Source organism: Cucurbita moschata, unplaced genomic scaffold (genome assembly GCF_002738365.1).
Source record: "Cucurbita moschata cultivar Rifu unplaced genomic scaffold, Cmos_1.0 Cmo_Scf00034, whole genome shotgun sequence".
Lineage (NCBI taxonomy): Eukaryota > Viridiplantae > Streptophyta > Magnoliopsida > Cucurbitales > Cucurbitaceae > Cucurbita > Cucurbita moschata.
In genome coordinates, this window is record NW_019268550.1 from 348,961 (window position 1) to 365,108 (window position 16,148).

At 38.7% G+C, this 16,148-nt stretch overlaps 2 protein-coding genes across 5 annotated transcripts; one reads left to right on the plus strand and one right to left on the minus strand.

The window, feature by feature from the left end:
- Positions 1 to 2,811: 2,811 nt before the first annotated feature.
- Positions 2,812 to 8,518, minus strand: LOC111430739 (dihydrofolate synthetase). Of its 4 annotated transcripts, none has more exons than XM_023067131.1 (11): positions 8,073 to 8,518; positions 7,741 to 7,838; positions 7,493 to 7,643; positions 7,094 to 7,156; positions 6,841 to 7,002; positions 4,315 to 4,497; positions 4,129 to 4,228; positions 3,774 to 3,905; positions 3,553 to 3,684; positions 3,191 to 3,310; positions 2,812 to 3,121 (listed from the first exon to the last, which is right to left on the minus strand). In XM_023067131.1, exons 1-11 carry the CDS (start codon positions 8,367 to 8,369, stop codon positions 2,982 to 2,984), a joined length of 1,578 nt encoding a protein of 525 aa, XP_022922899.1. In that variant the 5' UTR covers positions 8,370 to 8,518; the 3' UTR covers positions 2,812 to 2,981. The 4 variants fall into 4 exon arrangements, with proteins under 4 accessions (XP_022922899.1, XP_022922898.1, XP_022922900.1 ...); XM_023067132.1 differs by having other exon boundaries at positions 2,979 to 3,138; positions 3,189 to 3,310; positions 8,073 to 8,517; XM_023067130.1 differs by having other exon boundaries at positions 2,812 to 3,310; positions 8,073 to 8,517.
- Positions 8,519 to 12,101: 3,583 nt separating this feature from the next.
- LOC111430511 (cation/H(+) antiporter 3-like) lies at positions 12,102 to 14,485 on the plus strand. Its single transcript, XM_023066777.1, has 3 exons — positions 12,102 to 12,164; positions 12,264 to 13,265; positions 13,346 to 14,485. The coding sequence occupies exons 1-3, from the start codon at positions 12,102 to 12,104 to the stop codon at positions 14,483 to 14,485; spliced, it is 2,205 nt and encodes a 734-aa protein (XP_022922545.1).
- The last annotated feature ends 1,663 nt before the right edge of the window (positions 14,486 to 16,148 follow it).

Sequence of the window (16,148 nt, forward strand, 5' to 3'; positions counted from 1 at the left end):
CCCCCCCCCCCCCCCCTAGAAGCAGTACTGTCTGTAATGTTCATCATGTTTCTTTTTCTCTCACAAATTCAAGAGGCCCTACTGTGGCATCTCAAAGCTCTTCACTCAAGAACATGGTTATTTTTATTTCACCCACCTTCCATTCAGATATTACATAATAAGACAAAGAGGGTTTTTGAAAGCTGAAGTAAAATGTGAAGATTTTTGTAAGATCCGATGTCAGAGGAGCGAAATATTACTTATAAGTGCGTGGAAACCTCTATTTTAAAACGGTGAGACTGACGACGATACGTAATGAGTCAAAAGAGGACAATATCTATTAAGGTGGGCTTGAACTATTACAAATGGTATCAGAGTCAGACTCCGAGCGGTGTGTCTACAAGGACACTGGCCCTCAAGGGATGGATGGTGAGATTCCACATTGGTTGGAAAGGGAAACAAATCATTCCTTCTAAGGGTGTAGAAACCTCTCCTTAGTAAACGTATTCAAAACTATGAGGTTGATAACAATATGTAACGTACCGAAGCGAATAATATTTATTAGTGGTGCGGTGAATTTAGACGGTTACAAACAGGTGGAGGGGAAAAGGGAAACGACATGCATTATGATGAGCAGTGGTTGTGTGTTGATTGAAAGGCTTCAAAATTTGTGTCCCAACAAACATGAATGTAACACACAATACACAATGTCCTGTTGGGTTTGTGTTTGTGTGGTACGATCCTTTGGGAAGTAAAAGACAAAGTTTTTTGAATAGGGGTTTACTTTTTGTTCATTTAGTGAGCAATGACCCGTCAGGTTCTGGGTGGTTGGGAAAATGCAGTGGTGAGTTTATACCTCTTAGCCCCACCCACCCCCCCACTCCCTCCCCTCACCAAAAAGAATGTCTTCTTTTTATTATTTTTGCCTCCTACCACCTTTCTATCTTCTTCCCTCAATAATAACCCTTTTTCACCACTTCTTTTTAATCCCTCTTCCTTCTTAATTAAATCCAATATTTCAGCCACCGCCCACTGTAACCAAGATCTGACAATGCATCAAAAGTTGACTTTTATATGCATACAAGAATCTCCAATGATGGAAACCCTGTGTTTCAGTGGTTTCAAAGTTACACAAAGAAACAAAAAGAAAAACAAAGAGTAATTCATTTTGTTCATGGGTTTTTGTTTTTGAGCTGAGGAATGGTCAGCTTTGAGTGATGTAGGCTCTTCCAACCATGAAGAAAGGTGAATAGTTGATCAGATTCTATGCAGTTTGAATCATTTCATCGTTTAAAATTTTGAAGCTTTCTAGACTTTGCTCACTGCTATTACTGTGGGTCCTATGACAATGATCATTCGTATTTAATACCCAGAAAAAGAATCTATCTTTTTTTTAAAAAAAAACTTCTTTTCTTGTGTTCATTGGAAGATAAGAAATTTAGGGTTTTGATAACATTCTGTTTGTTTTAGAGCTTCCAACTGTTCAATGGGACAAATTTGAAACCTGTTCTTCTTCTTCTTCTTCTTCTTCTTCTTTCTTAAAGTTCACATCACACAAAATCTTCACCTTGTCTCTATATATTTAGAATCTCAGTCCTTAGTTTTAACTTCAAAATGGAACTCCTGAGATTTATCTCTTATTCAGTTAGGTTATGATTTCGTCTTTCTGTCGACTCTAATCGGAACCCTTTAAATAATTTGTAATGATGAATGAGCAAGAGTTTCAAATCACCATCTCGAAACTTAATTAACTACTAGATAAGGTACTTGAATGAACAGGATCTTTGAAGATCTTTCCTCTCGTAGTTCGGTTGGTGTTGGACTTAAACTTAAGTTGATTTTTTGCTGTCAAAAGAAAAAAAAAAGAAGACTTTGGTTGAATTTTGTAATTATATTCAATTTGTGCGACAATGACATAACAAAAGACATGTATATACACAAACATGACAAGAAACCATAGTATAATCTAGAAGAATTGTGTGCATTCATTCACAACAGGTCAAACACATCATATTGTTACTGTAAAAACAGTAAATTTAATCACTCAAATGCTTTTCAAAAACATTTGCAACTCTGATCTTACTAATTATCTATGTAAATACATATTTTCGAGCCTGATTTAATATCTGTTTTGACGAAGTAAAAAATATCATCAAATAGTTTCTAACCTAGCTAGAAAGCAAATAGTACAACATCAAATAGTTACTTACTATAATTTGCTGATAAATCTCACAAGACACCGTGCTACAATTCTCAAAAAACTTGAGTTGAAGGCCAAAATAGCATGGATAGATTAAGACCGAACCAAAAGGATTGTGACGGTTTGTGACACCCTAAATAAAAAAAAAGATTCGTGAATGAAATGAGTCCATCTCTAAATGAAAGTAATTAAATGATACAATAGTCAACGAATACTTAAAAGAAGCCTTAGACCCCTTATTCTTTTAGTGACTTAGTTATATCTTGACCATCATGAGATGTATCTTACTAAATAGAAGTGTATTTAACTTAAAATATTTCTATACGTTCTAGAAATTTAGTTTGTAGAGACAATTTTCAAAGATAATTGTATACAGTAATTCAAGATAAGTGGTCGTCAAAATGATGGTAACGACAATGAATAGGTACTGGGTAGAGAGAGAGAGAGAGGAGTGTGGGAGACAGGCGTGAGAGATAAAAGCGTAAAAAACTTGAGGAAAGGTGAAAGATAATGGCTACCATTAGACCTCTCTTTTTCAGTATGCTCTTTATGGTTCACTAATGGCTCTGCACACAGCAATTGGAATGTCAACATAGCGTTCAGAATAGCTTTGAAGTTCTGAAAGCATAGGGTAATTAAACAACAGCATTTATAATTTTATAAACATATTTATTCTTCTCAAAAAAGTATGACAGAAAATACCTCAAATAATTCATACCAAACATTCTACCAAAATAATCTGCAAATCTAAGCAACTTTGCTTAAACTCCATCCAATGAAGTGCTTTCATAAGTAAAAGGCTTCAAGAATGAAGAGAAGATAACACCATTGAAACAGCATGCAGGGAGCCAGTTACTACGACAAGGCCTCGCCGCCCATCGATTCTCTGCTTGAGAATCTCAGCAGCGATTTTTATGGCACGTAATAACGAGGTCTCTGTAGTCAATACCGGTCTGTTTTCTAGCTTGCTCGTCGAGGAAACTGGTGCGTCTTTAGTTTCCAGAGAAATAGGGATCCCCATTTCATTGGATGCTTGGATCCAGCAGTCCCTTAGAAGAGCAGCTGAAGTTGTCCTTGATTTGCTTCCACCAATATTGGCTTCACTTAAGACAATGGACTCCAATTTTCCACCTGAAATTCAGTCAACTGCTGACTGTCAGCATTACATCGCTACATCTCACAACATCAGAAAAGACAGATAAACAACCAAGATTTCATGACAGTGCATAACATATGGAATGTTTGTTTAACAGAATCTCTACAAAAACTGATTGTTTCGTTTAAACTGCCATCATTTACAATCAAGCAATATACATCTTCAGTTCAAGCTTCTGTGGCTGAGTGACCAACTCTTTGAAGGGGAAGGCTAATACCTTGAAGAAATTCTGTGGCAAAACCATAGTGATCCTTATCACTAGCCATTGCAACCACGAGAGCCAATTGAGCATCGGGAAAACTCATTTGAATGGTGTCCACTAATGCTTTAGCAGAGTCTTTGGTGTGGGCTGAGAAAACAGTTAACCAAACCAATTAAAAAGACTGCATCTCCATCCCAACAGACAAAACTTGTCAGTAAACAGAAGTATGAATGCACCTCCATCAAGCAATATTGCTGTTCCAGGTAGTCCAAGAATCCCAGCTTCCTTGGCTGATAAGAAATGACTCCTACCGACCAAGAATGTTTTCTCTAGTCCACTCCTAATAGATGCCTCTGAAATTCTCCAACCTGAATTATTCATCACAATAGGAAAATATTAAAAGGAAGTATACGGTTAAATAAACTATACTGTAACTTTCATCACATATCATCTAGAAGCAAGCAATCATAAGTATCTTATCTGCAGCAGCTATTATCTTCAGTAAATGAATCAGGGAAATCATCACACATCACAAGTTTATTCCCTAAATGATGGTACGGATATCAAATCAAATGCACGAAATGATATTACCTAAATTGCGTAGAGTAAGAATAACACAAGTTGCAGTTGCTGCGTTCTGAAGTTGATGACGTCCAAGCATGCGGAGGTTGACATCAAATAACTCAATGAACTGCATTGACAATGAGAAAAAGGAACTCTTGTTAGACGTTCAAGGAGTCAAATTTATATTCGTTTAATAGAATATAAGGGTCATACTTCATTGTCTGTTTGGATTATTAGGTCGCAGCATTGGCAAAGTCTTCCATTGAGCAGGCTTACACCTTTTATGCTACTTCTATTTCCAGGATCTGAGGCTGATACTACAGGCGAAGACATGGACAATGCTTTGTCGCGAAGAATGCACTCAATATTTGGAATGAAAGGACCACCCAGAATGGTCTGACATTGAATTTGAGGAGCATTTTAGGAATAAATTTCAGAAGAGAAATCAGATCAAATAAAAAAACAACCTTATTACAATAGGAATTGGAGAATAAGTTTCTCTCACACAGACAGACACACGAACACAAAAACTTGCGTCAACAACTATGGGAGAGAAAATTTCATGCCCCTTGGAGACCATATAAAAGGCAATGAACTATGAAAGCCTCTAAGAACTTTTCATGCAGGTTGCTTTTAGGTTAATTGATTTGATACCTCTCTATCCGGCAATAGAATAATAGAATCTGACAAAGAGCCGATATTTTCCTTTTTGTGCTCTCTCTTTCGAGCTTCTCCTCAAGATTTTAAAACGCGTTTGCTAGGGAAAGTTTTCCACACCCTTATAAAGAATGTTTCGTTCTCCTCCCCAACCAACTTGGGATCTCACAATCCACTCCCTTCGGGTCTAGCGTCCACGTCGGCACTCATTCCCCTCTCTAATCGATGTGGGATCTCACAATCCACCCCCCTTTAGGGTCAGCCTACTCACTGGCACACCACCCAGTGTTCACTCCCTAAGGGGCCTAGCGCCCTCGTTGGAACATCGCCTGGTGTTTGGCTCTGATACCATTTGTAATAGCCCAAGCCCACCACTAACAGATATTGTCCACTTTTGGTTTTCCCTCAAGGTTTTAAAATGCGTCTGCTAGGAGGAGGTTTACATCTTTATAAAGAATGTTTCGTTCTCATCCCCAACCGATGTAGGATCTCACAATCCACCCCCTTCGGAGTCCAGTGTTCTCGCTGGCACCTCTCTCTAATCGATGTGGGATCTCACAATCCACCCCCCTTCGGGGCCAGCGTCCTCACTGGCATACCGCCCAGTGCTCACCCCTTAGGAGCCAGCGTCCTCACTAGCACACCACCCAGTATTCACCCCCTTCAGGGTCCAGCGCCCTCGTGGGCACATCGCTTGGTGTCTGGCTCTGATACCATTTGTAATAGCCCAAGCCCACAGCTAGCAGATATTGTCATCTTCGGGCTTTTCCTTCCGGGCTTCCTCTCAAGGTTTTAAAATGTGTCTGCTAGGAGGAGGTTTTGACACCCTTATAAAGAATGTTTCGTTCTCCTCCCCAACTGATGTAGGATCTCACAATCCACCCCCTTCGAGACCAATGTCCTCACTGGCATACTGCCCAATGTTCACCCCCTTCAAGGCCCAACGCCCGCGTTGACACATTGCCTGGTGTCTGGCCTTTACCGTTCATAATAGCTCAAGCCCACCGTTAGCAGATATTGTCCTCTTTGGGCTTTCCCTTTCGGGCTTCCCCTCAAGGTTTTAAAACGCGTTTGCCGCTAGGAGGAGGTTTCCACACCCTTATAAAGAATGTTTCGTGCTCCTCCCCAACCGATGTAGGATCTCACAATCCACCCCCTTCGAGGTTCAGCGTCCTCACTGGCACTCGTTCCTCTCTCCAATCGATGTGAGATCTCACAATCCACCCCGTTTGGGAGCCAATGTCCTCACTGGCACACCGCCCGGTGTTCACCCCCCTTCGGGGCCCAACATCCTCGTTGGCACACCGTCTGCTAGGAGGAGGTTTCCACACCCTTATAAAGAATGTTTCGTTCTCCTCCCCAACTGATGTAGGATCTCACAATCCACCTCCTTCGGGGTCCAGCATCCACGCTGGCACTCGTCCCTCTCTCCAATCGATATAGGATTTCACATTCCACCCCCCTTTGGGGCCAGAGTCCTCACTGGCACATTGCCCGGTGTTCACCCCCTTCGGGGCCCAGCGTCCTAGTTGGCACACCGCCTGGGGTCAGGCTCTGATACCATTCGTACAGCCCAAGCCCATCGCTAGCAGATGTTGTCCTATTTGGGCTTTCCCTTCCAAGCTTCCCCTCAAGATTGTAAAACGCGTTTGCTAGGGGAGGTTTCCACACCCTTATAAAGAATGTTTCGTTCTCCTCCCCAATCGATGCAGGATCTCACAGTCCACCCCCCTTTGGGGTCCAGCGTCCTCGCTGACACTCGTTCCTCTCTCCAATAGATGTGGGATCTCACACAAAATGTAGTTCAGTATTCTTATGCTTAAAGTTCATTGCAACAAAATTGCGACTTATTCTATCAACAACAATTATTATTTTAAACAATAATTAAGGCTAATTAGATTACATCTTTGTAATCTCCATAGTCTTAAGTAAGTTCAGGCTGACTTTAAGTCCCCTCTTCTCTTCTTGTAGGTCATGTCACCTCATTGGAAAAGGAAAAACTTAACTAATGCAAGGATGATGAATATCAAAGGCTGAACAAAGTCAATCAGCATGAAAATTACATCAAGAAAACAACCTAACCGGACATCCATGTTTAATTATTCCAGCCTTTGCCATTGCAATGCTTTCCAAAGAGCCACCCAGAGCAGCCATGTGTTCCTCTCCAATTGAAGTTATGACTGCAGCAGCAAGTCTAGAGCTACAAATTATGTTTGTTGCATCTCGTGCACCACCAAGTCCAGCCTGTTTCAGTTTAAATAAGAACATATTGTCGATTTTCTTAAGACATACGAAAATACTTGGCAAAGAAAAATTAGTCCAAAAGAAAGTGAACCTCAATGACTGCAACATCAACATTCTCTTGAGCAAAGAGTGAAAATGCCATAGCAGTAAGGACCTGGGAGAATTTCATCAGCTCGTCTAAAAGATCGAAGAAAACATGAATGACTGCAGGGGTCCAATGAGGGGTCCAGGCTTATCATTAACATGAACAATTTATATCTTCCTAGATGAAACCAAACCCAAAAAGATGCAGGATATATCAAACATGTATGAAGTACATATCCAGCGTGAAATAAATGAGCACGAGACAAACAAATTTACAGAGTGAAAATCTAGACTTGGAACAGCATTTTGCTTAATCAAATCAACTAGAAGAATCAGAACCAGCATAAAAGCCATTTGTGTTATTATAGAATTTTCAATCACAACAACAGACTACATGATATAATACCTCGAAGTGGCTTATACGTCCATTTTCAAGTTTTACCGATTGGTCAAGTAACTCTTTGTTCCTTTTGAATAGAAAATTTAGTGCCTTTCCAGAGACCATCTCTCCAGATCTTCCGAGTGAAATACGTTCCCTTATAGTTTCAATATGAGGACTGCACGTGAAGAAATTCACAAGCACAAATGCCTTCTCAAATAATTTCCAAGTAGGAGTATACGAAAAATTTGACAAGTGTTGCAACAAGGCTGTACCTAGTATAACAACCAACAGAGTATCCCTCTGCTCGTAAAATGTTAGACAGGAAGGCCGCAGTCGACCCTTTTCCCTTGGTTCCCGCAATGTGAATTGCCTATAATTGTCCTACCATCAGTCACTAACAGCTTAAACTTTTCATATGCAATGTTCAAACATTGGTAGTATCATTTCCCATCGATTGGTATTGATATCCATCACAAGTGAGGAGAGAATTAATATGAATAAAACACTAAATTTAGTGAATTGCAGAGGAAATGGGTCGGTCCAAAACTTCAAAATTTAGTGAAAACTAAGAAAAGTAAAGAGTTGATCATCATAAATAACCAACCTTAAACTTGGATTGTGGATTACCCAGGCGCTCCATCAGTCTTTTCATCCTTCCGAGATCGAACCCATCCTCAGAATCCGTCCCTGCGCCTGTGGGCACACCCAACTTCTCGTAGTTCTTCAGGGAATCCAAGTATTCCATGAATTCCGTCATGTCTTGATCTTCTGAGTGATTGCGGAAGCATTGTTTGGACCCAATTCGGCTACTGATAGAAGGCCCTTCACCAACGAAATAATTTAGGAGAAGCCTTCCGTGAATCTGCGGGCGGAAGTGATGATGATATTTGAAGAGATTCATTGTGAAATGGGCATTCTTTCTTGAGTGAAAAAATGGTAGGAAATGCGACTTGCAAGCTTGAAGAATAGCTGATTGAGCGAAAATGTTGGAACTCTGGGACTTGCGACAATCCTCCTCGACTACGACAATAGCATAAAGATAAGTTTTTCTAGGGTAAACTACCAAATCAAATTTAACCCTTTAATTTTTTTTCTTTCTTTTTTTTCTTTTCTTTTGGAGATAAATTCGGTGATCAAACTTGAATAGTGGATTTTATATGGATTTAAAACTGCTTCACACTTATTTAAATTTAAATTGAGAGGCTCAAATAAAATGACAACAAAAACTAATAAAAACAGGTTTTATAGGTAACAATTAAATTTTTCTTTATATTATTTTATGTATTAAATTATAAATTTATTTCATAAACTTTTAACCAGTATATTTAGTCTTTTAACTTTTTAAAATATATATATATATAATAAATTCCTAATTTATCTAAATTTATAATCTAAATAGTTTGACGGAGAGAAATAGTCTTTTCATTAGAAAAGGAAGATGAGTTTATAAGTACATAACCATATCTTCATTTTTAGAGACATTTGGAAGAAACCAAAAATAAAATCATGAAAGTTCATAAACATACGTGAGATCCAAAAACGAAATATTTCTTACAAGGGGTGAAAACCTCTCCTACCAGATAGATTTTAAAAACTTTGAGAGGAAACCCAAACGGGAAAGTCGAACAAGGACAATATCTCTGTTACAAATGGTATCAAAGCCAGACATTGGGTGATATGCTAGCGAGAAGGCTAAATCTCGAAGGGTAGTGGACACGAGACAGTGTACCAGCAAAGATGCTGGATCCTAAAAGAGGTAGATTGGGGGTCTCACACCCATTGGAGAAGAGAACGAGAAGAGAACGAGTGTTAGCGAGAGGATGTTAGGCCCCGAAGAGAAGTGGATTGTGAGATCCTCACATCGATCGGGAGGAGAACTTTATAAAGTTGTGGAAACCTCCCTCCGGTATAAAAATCTGGAGGGAAAGTTGGAAAGAAAAATCCTAAAAAAAATAATATCAGTCAGCTATGCTTTGGCATATTAACATATTCAAGGTTTGACGATAGTGTTCTTATCTGCAAACTGAAAGAGATTGCCTCTACAGAAACCGAACTGTCCACAAGTAAGTTTAGAATTGAAGGACGGCCCTACTTCTGCATGTAACAAAGTTGTGGTTAGTGCAACCCCTGCAAGGAGGTGTTTAGTGTTGCTAAGGAATTACTGCCAGAAAGGAAGTGGAAAGAAAAACTCTTCAAGTCAGATCATTGAGTTCAAGAATGGTATGGAGGTTGTTGAAGATGGAGACCGAGAGTGATAGCAGTTGGAGGAGTATGACCCAGAGGCAATTGAGCTCTGCAGAAACTTAGCCACCCATTACTCCAAGCAGTGATTCCAGACATATAAGGCAAAGGCATTATCTGAATGAAGAAATTCCCAAAGTATATGAAAATAATTCAGACACTCATAATCAACAGGAATAAGAAAATCTTTGTTGAATAACTAACAATGATTGCGGTTGGTAGTAGTCATTATGAAGATGGTACCCATGTGATGACAGAATGGTCTCAACAAACAGTTTCTCCATAAATTTTATATATTGGCTTCTTTCTAACGACACCAAACTTTGGACTAAAGCTCTCTGTTCATCAATCAATCAATCACAATATAAAGCTCTAATGAACTGGCAAGAATACACACACAATATAAAGCTCTTTTGAACTGGCAACAACAATTCATTCAACATAATAATACTATAATGTAGGACCCAAAATGAAGGTGAAATTGCTCGAGTAATGTATGCTAAACATTCTGTTGTCAGCTTAGAATTCCAAATCATTGCAGAGAAGTAGATAGGACAAGAGTGAAAAAAAAAAACATTGGCAGCAAAGGATAAGTACACCGAAGATCCAGCGAAGCAAGAGCATAAAAAAGAAGGAATCTGTGAATGAATGAAGAATCATCACATGGGTTTGCGTGGGATTCCCAAAACTTGCGCTCCAAACCCAAACACTATTAATAAACCCCAATCCCTCCATCTCCACACACCCTTGTTCTTGTTCTTGTTCTTCTATATCTCAGCATTGGATTGAATAATCGCCAAAGACAGAGAGATGGGTGTTTTGAGAGCTTGTTTTGGGATCTATGCTGTGATTATTGCTGTGGTTTATGTTGTTATGTTGCCTGTATCTGCTGCAGCGGAACATTCGTCTTTTCCAGCTCCAGCCCCAGCCCCCACTAGTGATGGTAACTTCTCTCTTCTTCCTGCTTTTCTGTTTATTGCTTCAATACAAAACAAAATCTACTCTTTCTCTTATTCTGCTAATAAGACTTGCGATTTCATATGTTGCAGGCACCACAATAGACCAAGGCATAGCATATATTCTAATGCTGCTGGCTTTAGCGCTCACTTATATCATCCATTGATGCAACCAAACACAGAAGAACATTAACAGCATTCAATTCCGATTATGAATTACATTTTCAAGTGAACGAGTTGAAAGGGAAGATGGTGTGGTTGTTTCATTCAAATGGGACTTTTTTTTTTCTCTTCTTTTCCTTCTTAAAAATTGGCAGAGATTTCATTTCCAGAAGCTCTCTTCTACTTGTATTATATATTCATTATTATTATTTTCTTCATTCATCATTATTTTCCTTTGTGTATTCTAAATGGAAGACTTAAAGATTTAACAGTTTACTATTTATACTAATAGGATTATGCAATCTTAGGTTAAATGCATATTGAAAGATTTGGTGTTGATTTATTGTCTTCACTCTCGTAATTGCATAGCGAGTGCTCTTTTATGTTACATATGTCTTAACGAGTTGACTTACATACCCTTTAAAGAAAATAGAAAGAAAAACGATATGAATAGTCATACTGCTAGAGAGGGTTGATCAACAATTATAGGAGGAAGATGGTGAGATCCCACAGTGGTTGAAGAGAACGAAACATTTCTTATAAGAGTGTGGAAACCTCTCCCTAGTAGACACGTTTTAAAATCGTGAGACTGACGACGGTACGTAATGGACCCAAACGGACAATATCTACTAGCGGTAGACTTAGACTATTACATGTCACATATACTTTTAAAATTATAATACATTTATCCTTCCATCTGAGATGACAAAAAAAAAAACAAACAATCAATAGTAAGGAAAAAACACAGCAATATAATGTTCATGATTGAGCTGTAGTTAACGGTTAAGTCTGTTAAAATCTAATTTAGGCATATTAACAACAAAATAAAGAAAACATATTAACATTGTCTTGGATAATCATTTCATATTAGTAGATTTGTCGACACAAAAAACAAACTCAGTAATGTAATGATAGGACACGAAGGTTTTTTGTTTCCTTAATTTGTTGTTTGGTTGTATTCAACAGGTTGCTAACCAACTGACCACATAGAGAAAGACATTTAAAAAGGAAACCCATTTTGTGTTGTAATTCAACATCTTCTTCCCTTAGCTTTCTCATTTCTCTTCAGGTGGCCGTGTGTTTGGTGTTGTTCTTGAGGAAGGACGAAACTACAGTTGAATCTGAAGTCAAGGATGATTAATTCAACAACTTGTGTATTTATGCCAATCCATGTAAACTCACCAGGTTTATGGGAAAGTTACAATCTCTTTGATTGGTGGCTCTCCTATTCTTTGCCTCGCTTGGAGTTACAGTTGGCTTTGTTCTGTTTATCCATGACAATTACTCATTTGGTTCTCAAGAACTTTGGGATCCCCAAGATTTCCTCTCGAATAATTGTAAGTACCCATTTCTTTTCTTTAAAGCTTTTGATTGTATTAAGCATCCATGTTTGTGTAACTTTTGTTTTGTGGTTTGGTGAAATAACAATAATGCAGGCTGGGTTGATATTTGGTTGTTCATGGAAGCAGTGGGACGGGGAAAGATACAAACTTTTTACACTTGAGAGCCAAGACACGCTTTCAGTGTTTACATATTTCGGCTACATGCTTTATCTCTTCGTACTTGCGTTGAAAATGGACGTGAGAATGCTATCAAGGACCAAAAGAAAGGCCTATCTAGTTGCCCTCCCAGCCTTTGTTGGCCCAATGATTTGTGGTCATTTTGTGACAACTCTTTTGCTTCCATACTTGGATAGGCCAAGCCAGAAAAAGGTGTCTTTAATGGTCAGTTTACATTGCATGGTTTCATTGCCAGTCATTGAAAACGTTCTAAGGGAACTCAATATGATCAGTTCAGACATCGGCCGTTTGGGGCTCTCAGCAGCATTGGTTGGTGACATGCTCAGCCAGTTGGGCCTCGTAGCTGGTAACGTGGTAAGACTGTACCAAGTAAGTGCTGTAAGGGGATTTTTCTATTTAGCTGGCTTCTTTATTGAGGGCTTTTTGATTTGGTTTGTGTTCAAGCCAGCAACGCTTTGGATGATCAAAAGAACCCCAAAAGGGAAGCTAGTGGGTGGTTCTAATATTCAAGGTGTTATGTGTTTGGTTTTGTTGAGCTCTGCTGTCTCTGTTTTGTTGTCTCAACCAGCAATTTTGGGTCCTTATCTATTGGGTTTGATCATTCCTGATGGCTCTCCCTTGGTCATCTCTATGATTGAAAGGCTCGATTTTTTTGTTTCTGAGCTGTTCCTACCAATTTTCATCGCTATTTCAGCTTTACAAGCGGATTTGTCAATCCTGTTGGTGGGGTTCAAGACCGTGTTTACGCAATTCAACCTAGTTCTTGCCTTTGTAACGTTTTCAGTCAAGGTCATCTCTAGCTTTCTGGGTTCGTTGTATAGCGGCCTCCCTGTTCATGACTCTTTGGCCTTGGCCTTCTTGATGAGCAATAAAGGCATTGTGGAATTGGCCTTCATCACAATTCTGAGAGGCTATAGTGTATGTTCTCTCTCTAAAACCCCTTTCTTAGAAAATAGCATTACCAAGCTTTCACTTAACTTATTTCTCTCTTTTTTCAGGTCATCTCTGATGGGCTTCTCATATGGCTAACACTAGTAATTTTATTAGTTGCAACTCTTGTGCCATTTGTAGTCAAATATCTGTACAACCCTTCAATCAAATACGCTGTCTCTCAAAACAAGAACATCGTCAACTTGCCCAAAAACTCAGAGCTCCGAGTTCTGGTCTGCGTTCACCAAGAGAAAGACACTCATGGCCTAATTCAGCTACTCAATCTCTCATGCCCCACAAAGCAGAACCCACTAGCCATTACTGTGCTCCATCCAGTTGATCTGGTTGGCAGAATCACTCCCGTTTTCATTTCTCATAACCAAGACAACTACGGCAACAATCCCTACAGCCATCAAGATGAATCCTACTCTGAAAACATAGTCCTCTGTTTTAACCGTTTTGAGAGAGACCAAAATGGCACAGTTTGTGTTGAATGCTTCACTACAATCACACCCCACAAGTTCATGGTGAGTGAAGTATGCAGATTGGAGCTTCAAAAGGCCTCATCTCTCATAATATTGCCATTTCACCAAACATGGACAGCTGATGGCCATATGGATCGAGATGACAACACAATAAAGGCTTTGAATTCTGGTGTGATCGAAAGTGCATCTTGTTCAGTGGGGATTTTCGCAAATAGAGGAAATCTGGGGAACATGATGAGTGAAAATGATTGTTACTCAGTTTGTGTGATATTTTTAGGAGGAAGTGATGACAGAGAGGCAATTTCATATGCAAAGCGTTTGACAAAGGATCCAAGAGTGGAGCTGACATTGCTGAGATTATTTGCTCATTCAACAGCGGAAGATGAGGCATGTAATGATCAAAACTGGGATAAAATGCTGGATTCTGAGACCTTAAGGGATTTTAAAACCAACTGTTTTGGAGACGGGAGAGTTCGATACATAGAAGCAGCGTGTGAAGATGGAACTCATACAGTCATGGGAATCAGAAAAATGGTGAATGATTTTGATCTTATGGTTGTTGGGCGAAGAAAAGGGTTGGAAGAATCATCCCCTCAGACCTGTGGTCTTAATGAATGGAATGATTTTCCAGAGCTTGGAATTCTTGGGGACCTCATTGTATCGCTCGATGTTAACTTTAGAGCTTCTGTATTGGTCATTCAGCACTCAGCTACTGATATTTAATTCAATATCATTGTTTTTACAACTTCGAGTCTCACAGTTTCTTATACTTCATGTTCATATTTTGAGCATACAAACAAATCAACAAAATACTCGTAAAGTTTTGCAAATTTGATGAGAGTACTTAAAAATGTGAATATACAATGATATTAGGCATGTCAGGTTGGTAAATTCATGTATAAATGATAAGAAAAGATATAATATGGTTACCATATTTGCAACTGAACTCAAACCTTTTAGGATTAAGAGTGGAGATTCCTAGGATTGTTATCATATTTTGCCTACATACTGCATTTGTTCATAACAATGAACACAGGAGTGAAAATGGATGTGAGGATGACAATGAAAGCCGGGAAAAGAGTCGGTTACGGATCGTCGTTAGTTTCATGGTTTTAAAATGCGTCTGCTAAGGAGAGGTTTCCACACCTTTATAAGAAATGTTTCCTTCTCCTCTCCAACTGATGTGAAATCTCACCATCCATCCCCTTGGAGGCTCAGCGTCCTTCCTTGCTAGGACACCGCCTGATGTTTGGCTCTGATACAATTTATAATAGTTCAAGTTTACTGCTAACAGATATTGTCTGCTTTGGTCCGTTATGTATCGCCGTCAGCCTCACAGTTTTAAAACGTGTCTACTAGAGAGAGATTTTCACACTTTTATTAAAAACGTTTCGTTCTCCTCTTCAACTGATGTGAGATCTCATATTCTATGTGAGCCGAAGATTACAAGCACAGATCTTGGTCGTTTGGGGCTGTCCTCAGCATTAGCTGCGGACATGTTCAGCCAACGTGCAGTGGCCATTGCAAACCAAATAAGAATTTCAAGACAGAATGCCTGCAGTGCTTTTGATTGTGAATATTTCTTGTGGCCCTGCGCTATCTGCTGTGTCATCTTCTTAATGGGGCAGCCAGCAATTGGTTGGGCCTTATATGTTGGGATTGTCTCACTGATGGACAGCCTCCCTCGAGACACCTCTAGAGAATTTGGTATGATATTACTCCCTATAAGCATAAGTTCACGTGACTTTACTTTTGTTTTCTCAAAATGACTCGTACCAATAGAGATAATATTTCTTATTTATAACATCCATAATTTTCTTCTTGATCGGTCAGTATAATATTACTACTCTCAATAATTTTCAACATTAAAAAAAATTCTTGAGATGGTCGTATAAACTTTTAAAATCTTATAGTTATATTATTAGACCATTAAAAAGAAACATGAAACATGTACGTCCCCTGGTATAAATAATAATTATGGAACTCCCTAAAGGTTAAAAAGATAAAAATAATTTTAAAAAAAAATGTGAAAAATGAGGCAAAATTTAGAGTTACCCAAAATGTTATAAATATACGTAAATATCTTTGTTGGATCATAAATGATCTACGAAGATATGGTTAAAATTTTGGATTTTGTAACGGAAATTTGTACATTAAAACCAGACAAAATCATAAACTGAACCAAAAAAAAAAATAGAAAAACCCTTTTTGGTGCTGTCAATATCAATCCATAATAGTCAAATCCGTTTCTAAAAGCAGGGTTTTAGTTTTTTGTTGCTTCACTCTGTTGCTTGGTTAAAGAAACAAACAAGTTATGTAACGAACACAAATCAAATATATAATTTAGAAAGCAAACCCAAGCTTTCATCATTCTGTAGCTGACTTC

What these genes read in the sequence shown, in the direction of transcription:
- LOC111430739 (XM_023067130.1), bottom strand. Translation starts at nt 8,369, where the DNA reads ATGAATCTCTTCAAATATCATCATCACTTCCGCCCGCAGATTCACGGA. An exon ending in TAATTAAACATGGATGTCCG is followed by an intron (nt 4,498 to 6,840) that starts GTTAGGTTGTTT and finishes ATTCAATGTCAG; the next exon opens with ACCATTCTGGGTGGTCCTTT. An exon ending in AGCAATATTGCTTGATGGAG is followed by an intron (nt 3,685 to 3,773) that starts GTGCATTCATAC and finishes CTGTTTTCTCAG; the next exon opens with CCCACACCAAAGACTCTGCT.
- LOC111430511 (XM_023066777.1), top strand. Translation starts at nt 12,102, where the DNA reads ATGACAATTACTCATTTGGTTCTCAAGAACTTTGGGATCCCCAAGATT. An exon ending in AGATTTCCTCTCGAATAATT is followed by an intron (nt 12,165 to 12,263) that starts GTAAGTACCCAT and finishes ACAATAATGCAG; the next exon opens with GCTGGGTTGATATTTGGTTG. An exon ending in CAATTCTGAGAGGCTATAGT is followed by an intron (nt 13,266 to 13,345) that starts GTATGTTCTCTC and finishes CTCTTTTTTCAG; the next exon opens with GTCATCTCTGATGGGCTTCT.